The sequence below is a fragment of the Trematomus bernacchii genome, unplaced genomic scaffold (assembly GCF_902827165.1).
Source record: "Trematomus bernacchii unplaced genomic scaffold, fTreBer1.1, whole genome shotgun sequence".
Taxonomy (NCBI): domain Eukaryota; kingdom Metazoa; phylum Chordata; class Actinopteri; order Perciformes; family Nototheniidae; genus Trematomus; species Trematomus bernacchii.
In genome coordinates, this window is record NW_022987614.1 from 116,075 (window position 1) to 136,998 (window position 20,924).

A 20,924-nucleotide genomic window follows, 5' to 3' on the forward strand; every position below is an offset into this window, starting at 1 on the left:
AAAAAAATGCTTGCAATTCATGTATGCAGTGTGATGCACACGTACACGCCTACTCTGAATGATACAAACCTTCAATGCAGATGTATGGATTTGACATGTGTACACACACTCTCTCACACACACACACACAAAGTAAGATGCTGTCAATTTGTGTATACATGAGTGTGATGCACACATACATGCCTACAGCTAGACTGAATGATACACACCTTAAATGCATATACAGTATATGGATGGACGCACACACTCTTACACACAAACTCACAGGGACATATGACGAGCTAAAGAGACATATATCCCAATAGCAAATTCCACCTTCTCCTCTCTTTCTGTGAAACTACAACATCTGAACAAAAAAGACAACAGAAATAAAAACTAATCTTTCCATAAAGTACACAAACGATACTTTCTTCTGAATTGGTCTCAACACCAGCATGTGATTACATGAAATCAACACCGAAAAACAAATAGAATCCTTTCTCTTTTTTTTTTGTTACTGTACAGATTCTTTATACACAGTGCCCCCTGCAGGTCAGTCCTTCTCACTGCCGCTCCTGAGAAAACAAAATTACATTGGCTCACTTTCAGCCCACCCTGCCGTCCCTTCAGAGGCCTCGGACCCCGTGTTTTTACTCCCACATGATTGGCTGCAATGTCCGTGCGGAGTGATATCCGCAGCTCCCTCCGCCTCACGCCTCTGAGTAGTTATTCTGTCCGTTCATCTTGTCCTTCTTTAGCTTCACGCCGTCCACCAGCTCAAAGTTATAGTTCTCCAGCGCGGATAAGTTCCTGTCCGTCATGCTGCCCTGCGAGCAGGCGCAGTACAGCACCACGCCACAGATGGCGCCCAGGAACACGCCCAGCGCTGACATGGCGATGATGGTGATGAGGATCGGGTCCAGGGTCTTCAGCATGTTGCCCGGACCCCCCAGCTCACTGTTGTCCTGGGAGAGGGAGTCCATCGCTGGGAGAAACGAAAAAGATGGACGCTAGTTATGATCCATTATTATCCATCAGATCTTCTGTTAAAGTGGTCATGTAAATGATCTCATTTTAAGGGTCATCTGTTTCTTATAAAGGGTTTTCTATCTAAAGGTTTCATGTCAAAATGAGAAGTTACATCTACGGTAATTAGTGGAAACAACTGGCCAACTGGAACAATGGAAATCTATACAAATCCATGGTTCACATACAAAAGAATAACCAGGAGTAGTTTTAAGTATGTGTACAACATTTCTTGGAAGATTTTAATCCACTGATTCGATCCTGTCTTAAAAATGATCAACTAACTGAAACATTTTTTATAATTTCTTAGAAGCAAACACAAGTTTGATCCTTCAACTCTATTGTTGGTATTCATTTGATGTTGTTATTGTAATTTAAAGGACTATTTGCTAGATTTTATTTGCACAAATCCCAGTTTAGGAAGGCACATTTTTACCATTCTGTGAAGAGCATTGAAAGTCTATCGAAACGTGCTCTGTAAAATCAAGAGTCGGTGCAACCAACATGAACATATTTACACGTTTTTAACAACATTTGATTCAGAAATGTAACTTACGTAGGATGAAGATCTCAGTAGGTTGAGATGTAGGAGTGTCTGGATCTGAAGAGAAAAAACAGCTTACATTAGATCAAATTCATGCAAATAAAGTCAGACAAAACAAAGAAGGGCAACGATCTGTGAGGTGACACATCCCTGGTCAGTATAACAGTATATATTAACAATATTAAGTGAGGTATAATAACACAGCACTCACCCTTGCAGTCGTCCATCCTGAGTCCATCTATGATCTGGATGTTGTCCACGGCGATGTGACCGGCACTGCGTCTCTCTGCAACTCCTTCCACCACCACCTGAGAAACAAAACACAGTCAGTCATTAAAACATGCTTTAGACCAGGGGTTCCCAACCTTTATTGTGCCAAGGACCGGTAGATACATTAAAAAAAAATCGCGGACCGGTTGTCAATTTTAACTGATTTTAATATTTACTCACCACCAGCAGGTAGCAACAGAGGCTAATTGTATGTAACAGCCTGAACAAATACTAGAACAATATGCATCCAAAACATATTAACAAAGTTTAAAAAAGAACCGACGTTATTCAGTTTTTAAACCAAAACGGGAAAACAGATAAATCAACGTTTTGGTTTTGTTTGTATGATTTACGGATAATCCAGTGAATGCTGGGAAAACGAGGAGAAGGCGCATTATGAAGGGTGTGTGTGTGTGTGTGTGTGTGTGTGTGTGTGTGTGTGTGTGTGTGTGTGTGTGTGTGTGTGTGCGCGCGCGCGCGTGTGTCACTGGCATTTGTTTTCAGAAGATATTATGATAGTGTCGTTCGTTCCGGTGCACTCCCGACAGCATTTAGCACTACATCGAGATTAAGATTAAACTAATTTATTTTGGGAACAGCCGCATATATGCCGGTGTCGGACAGACACAAACACACCGAACACACAGAGCTGAGCTGAGCAGAGCACATACACACACACACATCATGCGCCTTGGTGACTGACTGGCATCTCCTTCATAAAACTAATAAAAGGGGGAGTAATCGGGCAGTTCGATGTGTGTAGATGTGTGTGTGGTTAACACGTAGCAGCCTGCAGTCACTCTTAACCTGTTCTGATTAAGTTAAACACAGCGAAGGCGGTGCGTAAAAAGGCACAGCTCTTTACCGAGTATACGTCCCGCTGCCTCCTGATGCTGCAGCCATTTCATGAAGTGAAGGAGGGTTTCCTTCTATAAAACAGCTGCGGGCAGCAGATACCATGAGAGTCCCGGACATTAATTCATAGATCAAGGCAGACTGGTTTACTCTCCTGTTTTGCCAATCCGGTGCTTAAACAAATAGCTCTACACCCCTGGCCGACATGTCCTTAAAATGAAGTCCGACTTTGAAATATATCTCAAATAATGTATGCACCACCATTTCCCCACATAAACATAACAGTCTGCAATCAAACGGTTGTCTCCTGTGCGCTCCTCTTCCTACTTGGCGCACCGGTAACATGCTCGTGCGAACAAGAAGCTGAGCCGCCGAATCCCTCGGAACATCATAAAAGCCATTTTCAATGGTTTTCTGGTGAAAGATTAACTAGCTACTGGATGAAATAATATGACTGGTGGCATAGGTGCGAAAATTAAACACTTTTTGAAAAAAATATTATGATAAAATATTTTTATATATTTATAATTCTGCAAATATTACAATAAACTCACAGCTATTTCACGGCCCGGCAGTAACACCTCTGCGGCCCGGTACCGGTCCGCGGACCGGGGGTTGGGAACCCCTGCTTTAGACAATCTACAAACTTCTTATTTAAAAATATATGCAAAGTTGTCTATTCAGGACATGATGCACCAATGGGTTGCATGATAGTAAAATGTAACAACACTACATTTTATTTACTATACTTGTTGCTATACTTCTCTAATTATCGCTCTTCTCCCCTGTTGAACATGTAAATATCTTAACTTCTTCTGAACCCTAACCTATATTAAAATGAACATATAATCTGCCACTATGTTTTTTGCACTACTAAATACTGTTAATATTTACATTAATGATGTGACCGTGTATGTTTCCTGTAGATATTTAATTGCTCTTTGTACTGCACTGTTAGTGTACAGTTTTACTATCATGCTGCTGGGTTTATTGTATTTGTGGAACTCTGGCACAACCGTTTCCCTCGGGATAAATAAAGTCTTATCTTATCTTAAAATTAGTGTATTACCTGGTATGAGAGGCTGGAGTGAGGCAGCCGGACCCTCCCCTCCCTCCAGCGGCTGCCCTGGTGCCCGCTGAGCGTCCACAGGATCTGCCCCCCCGCCTCCTCCTCCTCCCTCCTCTGCCTGATGTGCAGCGCGCCCGCATGCTCCCCGAACATGTGGTACCAGAAGGACATGCACAGGTCAGAGTCTGTGGCTGTGATGGGCAGGCTGGCCAGACTCGCCACCTTCTCCTCTTCATCACCGTCATGTTCACCAGTTTTACTCGGGGTGTCACTGTCACCCAGCTGCATGTAGATGAAGTTCCCCAGTCCGCCTGCAGGGGGCAGCAAGAGACAAGGGAAGAGGGGGTGTGTGAGAAGTGTTTCAAAGAAGTAGTTACAAAACACTCGCTGCTATATCACATGTGCAATATTATTATTATTAATAATGTGCTATGATAACGTGCAATTACGTATCTGCCACTACGTTTTTTTGCACTACTAAATACTATTAATATTTACATTAATGATGTGACCGTCTATGTTTCCTGTAGATATTTAATTGCTCTTTTTACTGCACTGTTAGTGTACAGTTTTACTATTATGCTGCTGGGTTTATTGTATTATTTTTGTAACTTTTGTATCTTATCTACACTGTAGTTTTGGCAACAATGCAACCTACAATATACCTAACGTGAAAAGAAAAGCCATTTAATAGTGCAACAAGAAGTGCAATAGACATAATGGTGCAAGTAAGTTTCCTTATAGATACAAATGCACATATAAAATGGAACAAGATAGGACACAAGTGTGTAAAATGTAATACTGTGTACTAAAAGAATGTACAACTACAGTTTTAATACTGTTTTCTGTACATTTCAATTGTGAACATACATTACATGATTGATATTAAGCAATAAAAGGGATCTTAAACTCTCAAAGGTTCATTATTTATTGCATTCAAACTAAGCAAAATGTCAGCATTGGTCTGTTCTGTTGCAAATATGTCTTTTTTAAAAACGATATAAAATCTGTGTTCTTGTTCGGTGTCAAAGACCTCAAATTCAAGGACTCTTCAGGCTTTTCTGCTTAGAACAAAGGACTCAAAATAAGCTTGCTTCAGCAGACGTTACGACTTGACATCACAAAGGAATCATTTTTTACTTGTGATCTGGTTAAGTCAGAAAATCAAGGAGAAATCATTCATTTTCGAGCCGCCGCTGTCTGCACAAAACACATCCATCACTGGAGTTTGAATGGAGAGAAGGTCAGAGAGCTGAGGCAGAATGATGAATAGAAATCTGTGTTCTGTAAAAAGAGAAGTTTTTGAAGGACGTTTATTCAATTTAATTTATTTTTAAGGTTTATCCAGTGCTGACAATATTATGTCTTAGGGTTCTACTTGTGTTTTCAACTCTTTCTGTAGTTTTATTACATTTCAGAAGCTACTTTTACTTAAGTTAACACCCTAAGTTCTTCTTCCACCACCGATAGAGAGTTTAAAGGTCCCCTATTATACTGTTTTTCATCAATATATTATAGGTCTCAGATATATACAAAACCTGTCTCTGAAGTGTTTGTCTGAAACACCAAACAGATCATTGCAGCATTACCCATAATCCCCTCTGTTTCAGCCCTGTTTCCAAAGTGCTGATTCTCTGTCTGTTACTTTAGATGAAAATAAGGAGCCCCTCCCCACGCCCCTCTGAGAGAGATTTGGTTACAAAGAACTCAATGGTGCTCTAGGAGGAGATTCAGGTGATAAAGGGGGGGGGGGTTACCTTGGTTGCTGATTGGCTAATGGTTACACAAGCCAAAAAATCGTTATGACATCATCAAGTGGCCAAAATCTGATCAGATCATTTTCAGACAGGTTTTTATAGAAATGGATCAGGACAAAAAGAGAGAGAATCTTTTTTCCTGAAACTTTCAGAGTCTCTTTCCACAGAGGGGACACATGTTGATGAAGAAGAGACATGAAGAAGAGGGGACACATGTTGATGTAGAAGAGACATGGAGAAGAGGGGACACATGTTGATGTAGAAGAGACATGAAGAAGAGGGGACACATGCTGATGTAGAAGAGACATGAAGAAGAGGGGACACATGTTGATGTAGAAGAGACATGAAGAAGAGGGGACACATGTTGATGTAGAAGAGACATGAAGAAGAGGGGACACATGTTGATGTAGAAGAGACATGAAGAAGAGGGGACACATGTTGATGTAGAAGAGACATGAAGAAGAGGGGACACATGTTGATGTAGAAGAGACATGAAGAAGAGGGGACACATGTTGATGTAGAAGAGACATGAAGAAGAGGGGACACATGTTGATGAAGAAGAGACATGAAGAAGAGGGGACACATGTTGATGTAGAAGAGACATGAAGAAGAGGGGACACATGTTGATGAAGAAAAGGCACGGAAAAGTGGATTTTACATAATAGGTGACCTTTAAAACTAATGTGAACACTTGTCTCCTACCTGTGTGGTCGAGGGCTGGCCCCCGGTGGACAGTCGGGGCTCCGTTAGTCTGGATGAGCCACTCGGCCCCGGTCCCCATCTCTCTGGTCCAGCCGCAGAACGACGAGAAGTCAAAGTTACAGGCAAACCACACGTATGCTGCAACAGAAGAAATAAAACAGAGCAGTTGGAGGTGAGATAGTTGATGAAAAAAATCCAAGATGTTGTTGGAAAACAACAGATGCAACAAAGTCGTCACTATTGAGGTTCATAGCCTGAAATATTTCTAACTGTGTTGTGTGTGTTGTCCTTAACATTAGCTTAGCTTCCAGCTTAATCCACACCATAGCAGTAAAAAGGGACCACTCCCCTCTTCATAAGCCCGAACGCAAAGTTTTGTCTTGCATTTCATTATTGTCACATGCTATTTGCACCCGGGTGTCCATAGCTAACATTGCTATTGTTAAATAGCAACAAACTTAGCCACACACTTTGACTTCTCGTCAGAACTCCTAGGATAAGCTGCAACTAATTTATTGCAGTATATATATATACAGTCCAAAGCTGCTGTGTGAGTGTTTTCACCAGGGTCTGAACAACATTTAAAAACCCAGAGCGATTCATTTTAAAATGATATGCTATAAGAAAAGCGGCAATTCCTCACAATGAAGAAGCTTGAACGTACAACGACTGTGTCCCTATTCATTTGTTCTTCTGTCGATTCACTGACTAATCGTTTTACTTTTTTAATCAGCTGCTTCTTTCCCTCACAAACAAGTGGATGTTTATGCTATTTACAATCTTTTCCAAGTGCAGCCACAAAAACACAATCCCTCACTGGCTTCTCTGTCTTTTATATAAATATATATTTGAGGCCGTGGCATTTACCAGGTTTCCTAAAAAGTGGTTTTGTAGGAGACAGTGTTATGTGTGGCAACCTGTTTTCCAAGGACTTTACAAAACACTCAGACATGCTCTTTGACATTGTAAATCCAGGCTAAAAACCATCATCATGTGCGGTGTTCGCCCAGTAAACTGTCTCCAGTTTTGAAGTGGAAAGAAACGAGACAGCCCGAGGAAGAAAGTCTTGTAACGTCAATATCAGAAAGCTGTTCCTGCTGGATTGTACACGCAGTATAAATTGTATAGCTTGTGGGAAACCGATCTCAGCAAGCAGAAAAAAGGCTCGTGCAGATGGAGCGGGGTGAGAAAGACGGAGAGAGACAGCGCTCCACATCCTCGTTGAAAACAAAAAGAAAGCGCCTACAGATGTTTGGGATCAGGACAGGAATGGAGGAAGGCGTGGTGCCACCAAATGCAGATGTGGCCCCTCGAGAAACCCCAAACAAATGAAATGTCCCTCCTTCCTTTTCTGCAGCACACAGCTTCTAAATGAATGCAGAAATCTCTAAAAGCCGGACATGTCGTTTCTGAGAGGCTAATAGGATGCATAGCTAACAATGCTATTTGCACCCGGGTGTCCATAGATAACATTGCTATTGTTAAATAGCAACAAACTTTGACTTCTTGTCAGATTTCCTAGGATAACCTATTACAACTAATGTATTGCAGTATATATATACAGTCAGAAGCTGCTGTGTGACTAGTTTCCACCAGGGTATATCATCTGAACTACATTTAAAGACCCAGAGCGATTCATTTTAAAATGATATGCTATAAGAAAAGCGGCAATTCCTCACAATGAAGAAGCTTGAACCTACAACGATTTGTCCCCATTCATTTGTTCTTCTGTCGTGGAAGGCGTGGCGCCACCAAACGCGGATGTGGCCCCTCGAAAAACCCCAAACAAGATAAAATGTCCCTCCTTTCTTTTCTGCAGCAGTTCACCACAGCTTCTCTAAATGAATGCAGACATCTCTAAAAGCCGGACATGTTGTTTCTGAGAGGCTAATAGGATGCAGAGATGACCGAGGAGATGGTACCCTCCCCTTCACCCCCGAGCTGTCTTCACCCGATGCTTGGACTCGGATAATTGAGACCCAGGAGGCCTTTATTCTCTCGCTCCACCTTCACTATCCGTCTCTCTTTTTGCCTTTCTCTCTCATCCCTATTTATTCTCCTTCCTGTCCTTGTCTTCTTGCCACTGCAGCTATCTTTTCCACCTTTCTCTCTATTCATAACTCTACCTCCTTTTAATTGAACAGAATTAGGTGTATTCACAATTCGAAACGCTGCTAAGATGTTCAGAAAGGGGGCGAAAACAAAGTGCTTCATTTGGATTTAAATGTGGAGTGCATGGAGGCTCAATAAATTATTCAAAAATGTCATGTGATGTTTTTTTTACGTGTGTGGCTTTTAGGAAACACATTTCTTCCCACCATTTTCTTTCATTTTCTTGATCACTATAATACGGGATTAAGATCAAATCTAAAGGGGTTACATGATTAATTTTCTGCTACATAAACCATGTCATGTTCTTGCTTTCATCTTGTCATCAATTTCTTATTTCATATACTGATTTTATTTGACCTTTCTCTATGTAACAATACTTATTTGTGTCTGTCCTTGTGCTGCTGCAACACCTGCATCTCCTCTCTGGGGATCAATAAAGGCTCTTCTTATCTTATCTTGTGAGATTTTGGATACCTTAACATCGTTAGACCTTAAAGTGGACCTATCATGCTATATTTGAATAATATAGTGTAGGACCATACCTATATAAGGCATATTTATACTTTTTTTTTTTCAAAATACCAAACAGATCATGCATTTTAGCCATGCCTCATTTTGCTCAATTTGAAAAATGTTATTTTTGCAAGGGCAGATTCTGTGAGAACAGCACCACCTACAGGCCTGGCATATGTACTACAGCGTCTCCAGCGCTTTCGAACGGCAATGGCCGTGGCTGTCTCCTCCTGATTGGTGGAGTTGGCCCAATAGCCGTAGCGCCACCGTCCTGACGTCAGGACAGTGTTCAAATCTGGATCAGTTTTTATCAGATCCGTTGCAGCCCCTTTTTTAGAGATTTGGGTATGGAGGAAAATAGAGAGGGTTGTGTTTTCTGACACTTGGTGAGTTCCCTGGAACACCGGGGACACATATTCATGTAGAAAAGACGTACAAAAGTGCATTTTGCATGATAGGTCCCCTTTAAGAAAAACTGAAAATGAAGCAATCTGAATGAAAAGGAGTTGCAGGAAGACCTGGCTTTGTAGAGGATTTAAGGTATTAACAGTTAACGCTAGGAAACAACTGCTATCGTTCAGTCAGAGTAAATCAATTCTGCTGCAACATATTAAGCCAAAGCAATATATTATTTGGACTAAATACAAAAACATTGACTATTGACAAAGCAGCTATATTTGATAGCTTTAACGGCAAGAACAAGATATTTGTGTTTCATTGATTTTTGCATCTTTCTCTTCACATTTGTCCTTTTCTTGCCTCTTTTAATGTTAGTAAAAGTGTGTGACTGTGTTTGTTTTTCTTGTCTGATTTCCCTCTTTTCCCCAAAACACATGATATTAAACATTGCGAGTGCATTTCAGAGCAGATCTATCACTTCTTCCTGCAGCCCGGCTGTGTGTATGTTCTGAGCTAAAGCCTCGTTTGTGAAGTGGGCCGATGGAAAAGCCATTCGCTCCCATGAAAGCCCGTTTCATTGTTCTCGGTGACTGCGGCCAGTACTCTTGTCGACACTGAATGATGGGACTATCGGCTGAATTAATGCACTGATGTGGCAACACTGAACGGGCACATTTGTTTGTACGTGAGCCTGTAAAGTGGACACTGTAAAGTTACTGTACAGTTTAGAGAAGAGAGGAGGAAAAGTAGAGTATAAGAGAAGATGAAAAACAAAATGGAGACTAGATGAGATGAAGAGGAATAAGTTACGTAAGGTTTAACTTTTTTTTAATTCCAAATTCAGTCATTTGTATATATTGTTGTCACAATATTCCCCCCACTGTCTGAAATGCCTCCATTGGACTCCAAATTGACATCACTATGTAACACTCGTGCTTCGATTGGCTAACAAATTGTACGTGATAGGCTAAGGGGCGGGACATCTGTAAGACACTACATACTGATATACACCTGAACATCATCAGGAGAGGACTCTTTAAAGTAGAGACACTACATACTGATATACACCTGAACATCAACAGGAGAGGACTCTTTAAAGTAGAGACACTACATACTGATATACACCTGAACATCATCTGGAGAGGACTCTTTAAAGTAGAGACACTACATACTGATATACACCTGAACATCAGCAGGAGAGGACTCTTTAAAGTAGAGACACTACATACTGATATACACCTGAACATCATCTGGAGAGGACTCTTTAAAGTAGAGACACTACATACTGATATACACCTGAACATCAGCAGGAGAGGACTCTTTAAAGTAGAGACACTACATACTGATATACACCTGAACATCAGCAGGAGAGGACTCTTTAAAGTAGAGACACTACATACTGATATACACCTGAACATCAGCAGGAGAGGACTCTTTAAAGTAGAGACACTACATACTGATATACACCTGAACATCAGCAGGAGAGGACTCTTTAAAGTAGAGACACTAGATACTGATATACACCTGAACATCAGCAGGAGAGGACTCTTTAAAGTAGAGACACTAGATACTGATATACACCTGAACATCAGCAGGAGAGAACTCTTTAAAGTAGAGACACTAGATACTGATATACACCTGAACATCATCAGGAGAGGACTCTTTAAAGTAGAGACACTAGATACTGATATACACCTGAACATTAGAATAGTATTTCCTCTTTAATATAATGTGCCACGCCTTGTTTACTTGCTGCTGTGCTAGAACTGTTTCCCAAATTGTGATCAGTGAAGTAAATCTGATGTAACGATGATGACAGATGAGAGGAGGAAGGTAAACATGGCGGCAGATTGTGGCTCACCTGGTATGAAGTCGAGGATGGGTTCGACCGACGTGGCTCCTCCTGCTACAAACAGATGGAACAGTCAGAGAGGGGTCAAAGGTCACAAGGTTCATCCCGCCCTCACAGATGCCAACACACACTCGACACACACACTCAGGTTAGCAGGCGTTCATATCGGTTTGCACTGCAATCTGTCACAATATTACATTTTCACTATTCTTTTATCCTTGCCAAACGTATTCACAATTAAGATATACTCACAATATTTATAGTAAATTGCAATTTTTATTATATTTTTGACTACTACATCTTATAATTATGATATTTTTGCAATACCTATAGAAACATTATCTTTTTTTTATTTGAATTTTGATGTAGTTTAAACAGAATACTTGATATCTTTGACCTTGGGTTAGGGTTGGTTTAGACTCAGAGTTAGGATCATAGTTTAGTTTTTTACCCATCACGGTGTCATAGTCTGGATCCTCGGTCTCTGCGCCACAGTCGTGTCCGTCCTCGCAGTCGGACCCCGCGGTGGTGCCGGGGGCCGTGGGGGGGGGCCGTGGTGGTCGCTCCAAACGTGGTCATGGGGAGGGTGGAGGCGCCTGGGGTGGTGGGGGGCGCTGTGGTGGTAATATCTGGATAAGAGGAAAATTAGATGACTATTTTAGTTTTCATTTCACTGTCAATTGCATGAAATTATGAGCTGTTTTGTTTTATGTATGTTTAAGTATGTTTTGTGTGCGTGAGGACCCCAGGAAGAATAGCCAATGCTCATGCTAGTGCTAATGGGGATCCTAATACAGAACAAGATGGATGACATTTTGCTTTTTTTGCACAGAAACACAATGCATTTTATTCCCTGTGCAACTCTTCAGTCAAACACAATTGACACATTTATCTATTAATTACTTATATTTGTATATCTCTGTATATCATGTGTATGTTTTTACCTGGTTTACTGTAGTAAAGTCTAAAAGCTGCAACTTTGTGACTATTTATTATGTTTGTAGTAATATCTGGATAAGATGGAGGACATTTTGTTAAATGTAGCTTTTTTTGCACTGAAACACAATGCAATATAAGTAAGCAAGTAAAATGTATTTATAAAGCGCTTTTCACAGACATAGTCACAAAGTGCTTGACAAAACATTAAAACATCATACGAATCATAAAAGATTAAATGACCACACACAAGCCACGTGTTAAGTGCTAAAAACACACTTTACTATATACAGTATTGATTGTCCTTCCTCCTTATCTTGCAACCATTTGGACGCAGACTTGCATTTCCCCGTAACGATGTTGCTTAGCAACCGGCGTAAACGGGCCTTGGCGCGCTATCAAGCAGTGAGCGTGCGATGTCCTGTTCAGACGACGTCAAACCCAACGGGATGCCATAAATAAACTACACAGAATCACACTACACACCTACGCAATGATTACATTCAGGCAGACTGTAGAATACAACCTCTTTGGACAAGTTATATACTTATTGGAAACAAGCTACAAAATGTAATACCTTGGAAAATGCCGTTTAATACTTTTTAATAGCCTTCATTTTCGCTAATTGATTTATCAACTTTTAATACTTTTTAAGACCCCGCGGACACCCTGTATATATATTATTAATTACTTGTATTTGTATATCTCTGTATATTATGTGTATGTTTTTACCTGGTATTTTGCTTGCTTTATAATTGATTGATTTCGTTTTTTGTTAGGGGGCAAAACATTTGTATATGTCTTAAGCAGGAGAAACTAAACGCCAATAAACAAAATGTCAATTAAAAGTGTGGCTTTTAATGTTTGAGTGTATCCGTCCTAAAGGCTGGTCCCTATCACATTTTGGAAGTATAAGAATATAACAATATCACAAAAACATTTTCAGGAACTTAGAACCTTGACAGAAACTCAGAAACTTCACTTCCTTTTTCCACAGGAAGAACCGGGGTCTAAAATAAGTTGGGCCCCACAAAAAAGTCCTTACTGAGGGGTTATAATTTTCTGATGACCTAAGAAGCATATTAAGTTGCTGACTGAGCAAAGACAAAAATAAAAATATTTGCATTTTTCCAACGGTTATTTAGTTAAAATATAAAAATGCTATTAAATACCCCAGCAAGAAAATACCAAGAAAAGGGAACTGAGCTGATATTTCTTATCTTATCAAAGAAATACTGTCTCAAACTTGTTGCTTTTTAATCAGTCGAATTAACCTGAGCTTCACTGTTGCTCAGTCTCGTTGGATATGCAAACTGGAATAAGCAAAACAAATGTATTTAATAATAATAATAATTCTAATATTTAATTGAGGGAACATCTTATAAGTCACTAAAAAATTTAAAAATAGTTGAGCAGAGCATTGCTACTCTGGAGGTTTTATCACAACAGCATGACTTCAGTAAAAAGTAAGAACAAGATAAGTACATTTAGCCACATTAAAAGCAAAAGCAAGTACTTCACAATATCACAATATCTCTAAAGGCAATAATCAATATAGGCGATGTATACCTACACAGAAATATACTATGAACTTTGATTAAGATTTGTTATTGCTTTGGTCTTTATCCTCACTATATACTTTGAATTTGAGTACAGATTAATAACGCCATAGGCTTTTTACATGCAGATTATTGTGAGTAATTTGGATAGAGAGATATTAGATTTAATCCTTTGAATAGAAACCATGGAAAACTGAAGATTTTGCGGCGCTCTAGTTTCCCATCAAGGATTAAAGTAATTATGACAGGAGCTCTTGTATCTTGTTAAACTCCACCATACAGTCTGGAGATGTGTGTTTTGAATGGAAACGAGGCAAATTGAAGGTGAATTAGCATATGGAAGCTATGTAAAAATCCCAGATGGTCTGCATGTAATTAAACTTTGTAGGAAAACGTGTTTCTGAGTGGGACGACTGTTTGCTCTCACAACAGCGTGGATGTAAGTCTGTGAATTAACTCAAAGCTTGAAGCAGAATCTGTGACTTTGAACTAAACAACGACATATGAAACTGATCTGCAGGCGTCACGTGAGTTTGTTTCCTCTCGTGAGTTTAAACCCGGCATCTTGAGGTTTTTCTAGAAAGAGGAAGGGACTTTTTTTAAGCAACATGACCCTCTGATGAATCAACAGACATTGTTTTTCGAGGAGTAGTTGTGTAATAAATCCAAATGAAATGTTGCTAAAGTGATCATACATTGAGTCCCTTATATCAAAAAGGCTTTTAATACTAAAAGCTTTATCACTGTGTACATTAATGAAGAGATACAGGCTGTGATTTAGATTATTGTGGGCTTGGCATACATGAAATAACAATTAGCTGCTCAGAGCTTTTGCTTTTTTACCCCGAGAAAAGCTTGATTTTAAAGTTTTCGGTTTTCCCTGAAACTCCCTAAAAGTTGAAGATTATCTCCTGTTTTTCATTTCTCCTGCTCTTTTCCATCCTCCTCTGTGTCTCTCTCACTCTCTCACACACACACACTCACACACACTTTTCCTTCCATGCACTCAGCAAATCTGGCCTTGCTTTTGCTGATCCTTATCGCTCTCCCTGCAGGGCAACCCGATAACTCAAACTCCACCAGAGAGACTTCATCTGTTCCTCCCTCACCTACTGTGGGAGGTCGAGCCCTCCACACACACACACACACACACACACACACACACACACACACACACACACACACACACACACACACACACACACACACACACACACACACACACACACACACACACACACACACACACACACACACACACACACACACACACACACACACACACACACACACACACACACACACACACACACACACACAGACCACTGCTGCAGGACAGATAGCAGCCTGCCACGGCATGCGTCAGCCATTTCTCTCTCATTACAGCAAACAGTGCAGATAAGCAGCCTGTAGTGTAAGCAGTTCACTGTTTAATGACTGTTTAATGACTGAGAACACATTCATGCAAATACATCCAATACATGCATGTTTAAACCCTAACCCTGTTCAAACCTCCATTATCTACTAATGGCGCATTTCCACTACACGGCCTCGCTCGGTATGGCTTTGCCTCGTTAGGACTGGCTCACTTTATGGCGCATTTCCATTACACGGCCTCGCTCGGCCTCGCTCGGTATGGCTAGGCCTCGTTAGGACTGGCTCACTTTATGGCGCATTTCCATTACAGTTTAGGAACTGGGGTAGTATCTATAGTAACGCAGTGTAGGCGGAGCCGTGACGTCATCTTCAATGAGAACCCCAGAAAAACAACACAGCCGTTAGCTGTTAGCACTCAGAGCTCACAGCTCCTCATATCTGTTCAGAAACTAGACAAAAGTTAAACAAGTACAAACCACAGACTGCCTGTGTCATGGTGAATACAGTCGCTGCTTTATTTATGTCTGTATAGGCCGTTGTTGTGGACGGTCGGAGCATATACTGCGTTAGCTTAGCCAATCTCCATTTAGAAAACACGCATTTTAAAAGGTTTTTCGCCTGCCGTCTGTCTGCAGACTTGACAAAGCATTAATTCATGGTTTTTACTAACCGGTATCAGTATGTTGTTACTTCGGCATCATTTTGAAACGTGTATTACAATTAAATCACGGTCAAATATGTCCATCTTGTTGTAGTTGTAGCCCCCTTGCCAGCGATTCTCTCTCTAGTTTAGCATACTCAGCCCGACTCAGCCTCGTTGTCTCTGGCCCTAGACCCACGATTTTATGAGGCCAGAAAAACTGTGAATTAGGACCCGCCGGCCGGTACTAGGCCAAGTGGAAACGCAACCAAAGACGGGCCGCTGACGTCACAGCCCTCTTAAACCGTGCTCCGCGCTGTAGTGGAAACGCGCCATAACTATACCTTCAAGGGGCAGCACACAAAAGTCTGTGCATGAAAATCCACCCTACTGTTATTCTTACATTAGATGTTGCTTAGTTTTTTTAATCTTTTATAAGCTTTTATGTAGTAGCATAATGAGCTCGGTGACATATAAGCAACTATTAATAAGCTTAAAAAATGTTGCGTGGATGCATGCGTAGATACATTAGATCAGAGTACGGATGCTCAGTCTAACCTGGAGACGGACTGATTTCCGGACTAACTTTGTTACTTCCTGTATTTCAGCTGCATTTCTGCACATATTTTGTTTCCGTTTGTAAAGCTAAGAGGAACTGTTCCAAAGCCAGAAACCACAGTTCTGCTTTAATATCAACCTCCCTGTAATATCACTGCGCCTTGTTGCCCTGGGGGGGGGGGGGGGGGGGGGGGGGTGAGAGTAAAGTTGATCCAGTTTATACTTTTTGTTTTACTCCTACTGTGCAATGTCAGCAATAACAAAAAGGTTTAAGGCACATATAGGAACCCTGTGAATTCAGCTTAAGTTTATTTATCTATTGGAAGATGTTGTTGTTTAAGTTGAATCTGATATTAGAGTTTTTAAGAAGATAATGCAAATACTTCTGCTCTCGTTGAAGATAATACTGGAATAAAAAGTGTATAATTCAGGAGAAAAATCCCCAAAATGTTAAGATCTTCATGAAATTAAATCTTACAAGCTGTATTTTTTATAGGATTATTTTAACATGTTTTGAAAGGGGTCCGAATAGCACCTGGGGTCTCTTTCATTACCCCTCGAATCTTCTTCTTTCTCCTGCTCTTATTCCATCCTCCTGAATATGTAATCATGTTTACGACCAGGATAAAAAAGTGTTGTTTGGAAGCTTTTTTGGGGTCTTTTTTGACCACATTTTGATATTGATTCAATGCAGAAACTCAATAAAAAAAAGTATACAGTAGAAGTTCCTTAAATGGGCGAGGGCGACTGTGGCTGCGAGGGAGTGCGGTCGTCTTTCAACCAGAAGGTTGTGGGTTCGATCCCAGCCCGTGCAGTCAACATGTCGATGTATCCTTGGGCAAGATACTTAACCCTGAGTTGCTCCCGATGGCCAACGGTGTGAGAATGTGTATGAATGTTAGGTCCTAGAGTTAGGTACACTGCTCTGTATGAATGGGTGTGAATAGGTGAACGACATGTAGTATGTAAAGCGCTTTCAGGGGTCTTAAAGACTGGATAAAGCGCTATATAAGTACAGTCCAAAAAAAAAAAGAAAAAAAAAATGTCCTCAAACTTATAAATCGTGAGATAAATCGTACATGTTGTATTTTAAATATGACAATGATGCGGTCATTTTTAACCAGAAGAAGTGTTGGTTGTAAGCTTTGTTTTGGGTCTTTTTTGATCACAGTAAATCCTGTCTCTTTTGGTGACTCACCGTCCAGCTCGCAGCCCAGCAGCTCCAGACGGAGGCCCAGCCCCTCGGAAGTGGCTCTCTCCGGGTAGATCCGGATGAAGCGGGTCAGCAGGGAGCCCGTGGACCGCAGCTCGGGGGTGTCCTGGTTCTGATTCCCCAGGTAAATCTGAGCAATGACAGAAAGAGAAAGAGAGAGAGAGAGACATGTCAGAGCCTGATTGTACTTTACTTTCAAGTTTCAAGGCTTTATTGTCATGTGCACATTAGCTACAGTGTAGATATGGCAATTAAAAACTTAGGTCAGGCTCCTCCAACAGTGCAACATATAGGACATAGAACAGTAAAACAGATACAATAGTGCAAGAGAATGTTTGGAGATGTGCAAGTAAATACAAATAAAATGGAAATAGTGCAAGAAGAGTCTATATACAAGTAAATGGAAATGATATATTAGATACATAACTGGAGTTTAACCCGTGTAAATCCCTCACAGAGCAAACAATAACGTTTCTCTTCTTAAGTCTGCTTCTGATCAGTTTGATATAAGTCTGAAAACATAATATAAAAAGGAGGGAAACAGGAGATAAAAGCCAGGAAATCAGAACCAGAGTGGGATCCTTTCATATGTGGAAGCGGCACAAATGAAAATGGTCGAGTGGTGAGACACCAAACACCAAACCCCCCCCCCCCCGCCTGTCTGAAGTGCCGAGCTTTGCTTTTTCCTGATTCATCTCAGGCGCAGTGTTGCATTATGGGTGAAGCTCGGATGTGATTTTGTGTCCAAAAGGCAGAATTTGAAAGAAAACACCCAGATTTGAGTCCTTCAATCGCTAACTCTTAACACAGTTGTTTTATCGTTGCATGTGTACTGTACTGTTATTATACTATTTATGTTGCTTCTTTGTCAACTTTATAAACTCCTTAACTTTTAGATCTGAGCCTTTTGAACATCTGATGGGGAGAACAATTAGTATTTTTACGCAAAAATTGGCTCACAATTTTTCTGTATTTCTGTTCATTGATAATCATGTGGCTGTGTTGATGTGGTTGTGACAAATAAGCAAGTACACATTGATCGAAGTAGTAGTATTCCTATTCATCTGTACCTATTTATTGAGTGTGGGGGGGGGGGGGGTTACCTTGGTTGCTGATTGGCTAATGGTTACACAAGCCAAAACATCGTTATGACATCATAAAGTGGCCAAAACCTGATCAGCTCATTTTCAGACAGGTTTTTATAAAAATGGATCAGGACAAAAAGAGAGAGAATCTTTTTTCCTGTAACTTTCAGAGTCTCTTTACACAGAGGGGACACATGTTGATGTAGAAGAGACATGAAGAAGAGGGGACACATGTTGATGTAGAAGAGACATGAAGAAGAGGGGACACATGTTGATGTAGAAGAGACATGAAGAAGAGGGGACACATGTTGATGTAGAAGAGACATGAAGAAGAGGGGACACATGTTGATGTAGAAGAGACATGAAGAAGAGGGGACACATGTTGATGTAGAAGAGACATGAAGAAGAGGGGACACATGTTGATGTAGAAGAGACATGAAGAAGAGGGGACACATGTTGATGTAGAAGAGACATGAAGAAGAGGGGACACATGTTGATGTAGAAGAGACATGAAGAAGAGGGGACACATGTTGATGTAGAAGAGACATGAACAAGTGGACTTTGCACAATAGGTGACCTTTAAGCATGAACGTGTTGCTCCTACCTTGGGCTTGGTGGTGTTGTCCTCTTTGACGATTGTCCACCCCTCTCCGTCCAGGCTGTGTCCGACCCTGAACCTCTTCATGAAGACGTTCCTGTCGCGGTGCTTCCCTCCCTGGATCACCACGCCGCTCACCATCTTTTCCTGACCCAGATCCACCTGCAGGGGAGGAGGGGAGGAGGGGAGGAGAAAAGGGAAGAATGGTTTGTTTGAGTCAACAACTGGCAGATTGATCAATGAGTGTACGGTACACCGTTTGTCTTTTTTGGTTAACTAAATCGTTTTCTGCAGCAGATATTTAACAAAATCCCACAACACCATAAAACATCCAAAGGGTATAGTAGATGGAATATGGTGAACACAGATGATTTTCTGATCATTTTTTCTGGTTATTTATTCCCCTTTTGTAGCAGAATAAAAATAAACAAAAATATGAACTGTCTGTCAGCCCTTCATCACACTAACTTTGTATGACCACAAATTCATAAAAATAACATGCAAAATCCTCTTTAACCTGCTATAGAGTCGTGCAGTGATGATGTATTTGTGTATGCCGTTTATGATAAATACACGTGTTGTTCAGCAGGATAATCTCTACATATTAAAACTGTTTTTATGATTTTTATTTACTCGAAGTTAAGTATTAATGTTAGGCTATAAAAGAGCTACATGACAGTCACATCAGCACCGCTAAGCTAAAGGCGGCTAATGTTAGCGCGAAGACATTTTAGTAGTCTCATTTAAACACTTGTTAGCAACCGCCTTTTTTATGACACATTGAGGCTCTGGAGATTCACAAGTGGCGTATTTACTGATATATTTTGCGTTATAGAACAACATGTAATATCTCTTCTCTTGTGTTAACCACAGACCTTGTTTCAGGCCTCTAACCAAAAGCACGTTACAAAACCAATGACCCAAAGACAAGGGAACCGGAAGTAGGAACTCATTATTTCCGGGTTTTAGGACTAATTCCTGCAGAACTCTATACAATGACCTACTCAATTAGAATATTTCAAGCACCAACAGTCAGAGGAGGGGTTTGACTCTTGTTATCTGTCATCTGCATGTCCATAGACCCCCCTATTCCCTGTTATTTAACACCAAAAGCTCAGTTTCCAGCCCCACCTGCAGCCACTCGTTCCTGAAGGGCTGCTTGGTTTGCTGCCCGGTCCAGCCCGATCTCCCCGTCAGCAGACGAGCGTTTTCAGCCACCCAGCCGCGGTCTGCGTACGACGAGGCGCTGATCTGAGCGTCTGAGATCTGACCGGACACCATGCCCAGCATCCCTGAACACGGGTAGTCTGTACAGAGAGACACAGGGAGATAAGAAACCTTTAAAAGTCAAGTCAAAGTCAACTTTATTGTCAATCTTTCAGTTTGTGTGTACAGCAGTGTTAATTTCGTCAACGAAAACTATGGCGAATTTTTTTTCGTCAATGACCTTTTTTACATGACTAAGACGAGACGATGACGAGCTAAAAATAGATTTTGGATAATAAAAACTATGACGAAATGTATATTTAGTTTTCGTTGACGAGACGGGACTAAGGTGTTAATGGTGGACTATCGGACATTCAAAATGCAGGATATTTTGCCCCAATTGTCCGTCTTGTCTGTCAAAATGCACCCCTGTCATTGGTTGAATTAGTGCACACGTCACTCACATGCACAAGTAAAGTGTTAAGAGAGTGAAATGTTGCTTTACGATTTTCAACACTTGATACTGTCACCTTGATTCCAATTTCAGATACCTGTATTTGCCCAACTGAATATTGTTTAAAGAGAGAAAACATTTTGACTAAAAGTTGACTAAAATGTTATGATTTTTCATCGACTAAAATGTTTTGAGTTGTCGTCGACTAAAACTAGACTAA

General features: G+C 40.7%; 1 protein-coding gene across 1 annotated transcript in view; it reads right to left on the bottom strand.

Annotated features, from left to right (window-relative positions):
* Nucleotides 1-417: 417 nt before the first annotated feature.
* The window catches only part of LOC117483754 (neuropilin-1a-like), a 101,964-nt gene continuing 81,457 nt past the window's right edge, over nt 418-20,924 (bottom strand). The window contains 11 exon segments of the mRNA XM_034132103.1: nt 418-964; nt 1,562-1,606; nt 1,761-1,857; nt 3,744-4,054; nt 6,203-6,340; nt 11,088-11,132; nt 11,530-11,626; nt 11,628-11,707; nt 17,347-17,491; nt 19,051-19,206; nt 20,176-20,351. Of these exon segments, the coding sequence (XP_033987994.1) occupies nt 690-964; nt 1,562-1,606; nt 1,761-1,857; nt 3,744-4,054; nt 6,203-6,340; nt 11,088-11,132; nt 11,530-11,626; nt 11,628-11,707; nt 17,347-17,491; nt 19,051-19,206; nt 20,176-20,351 (1,565 nt within the window). The 3' untranslated portion in view covers nt 418-689.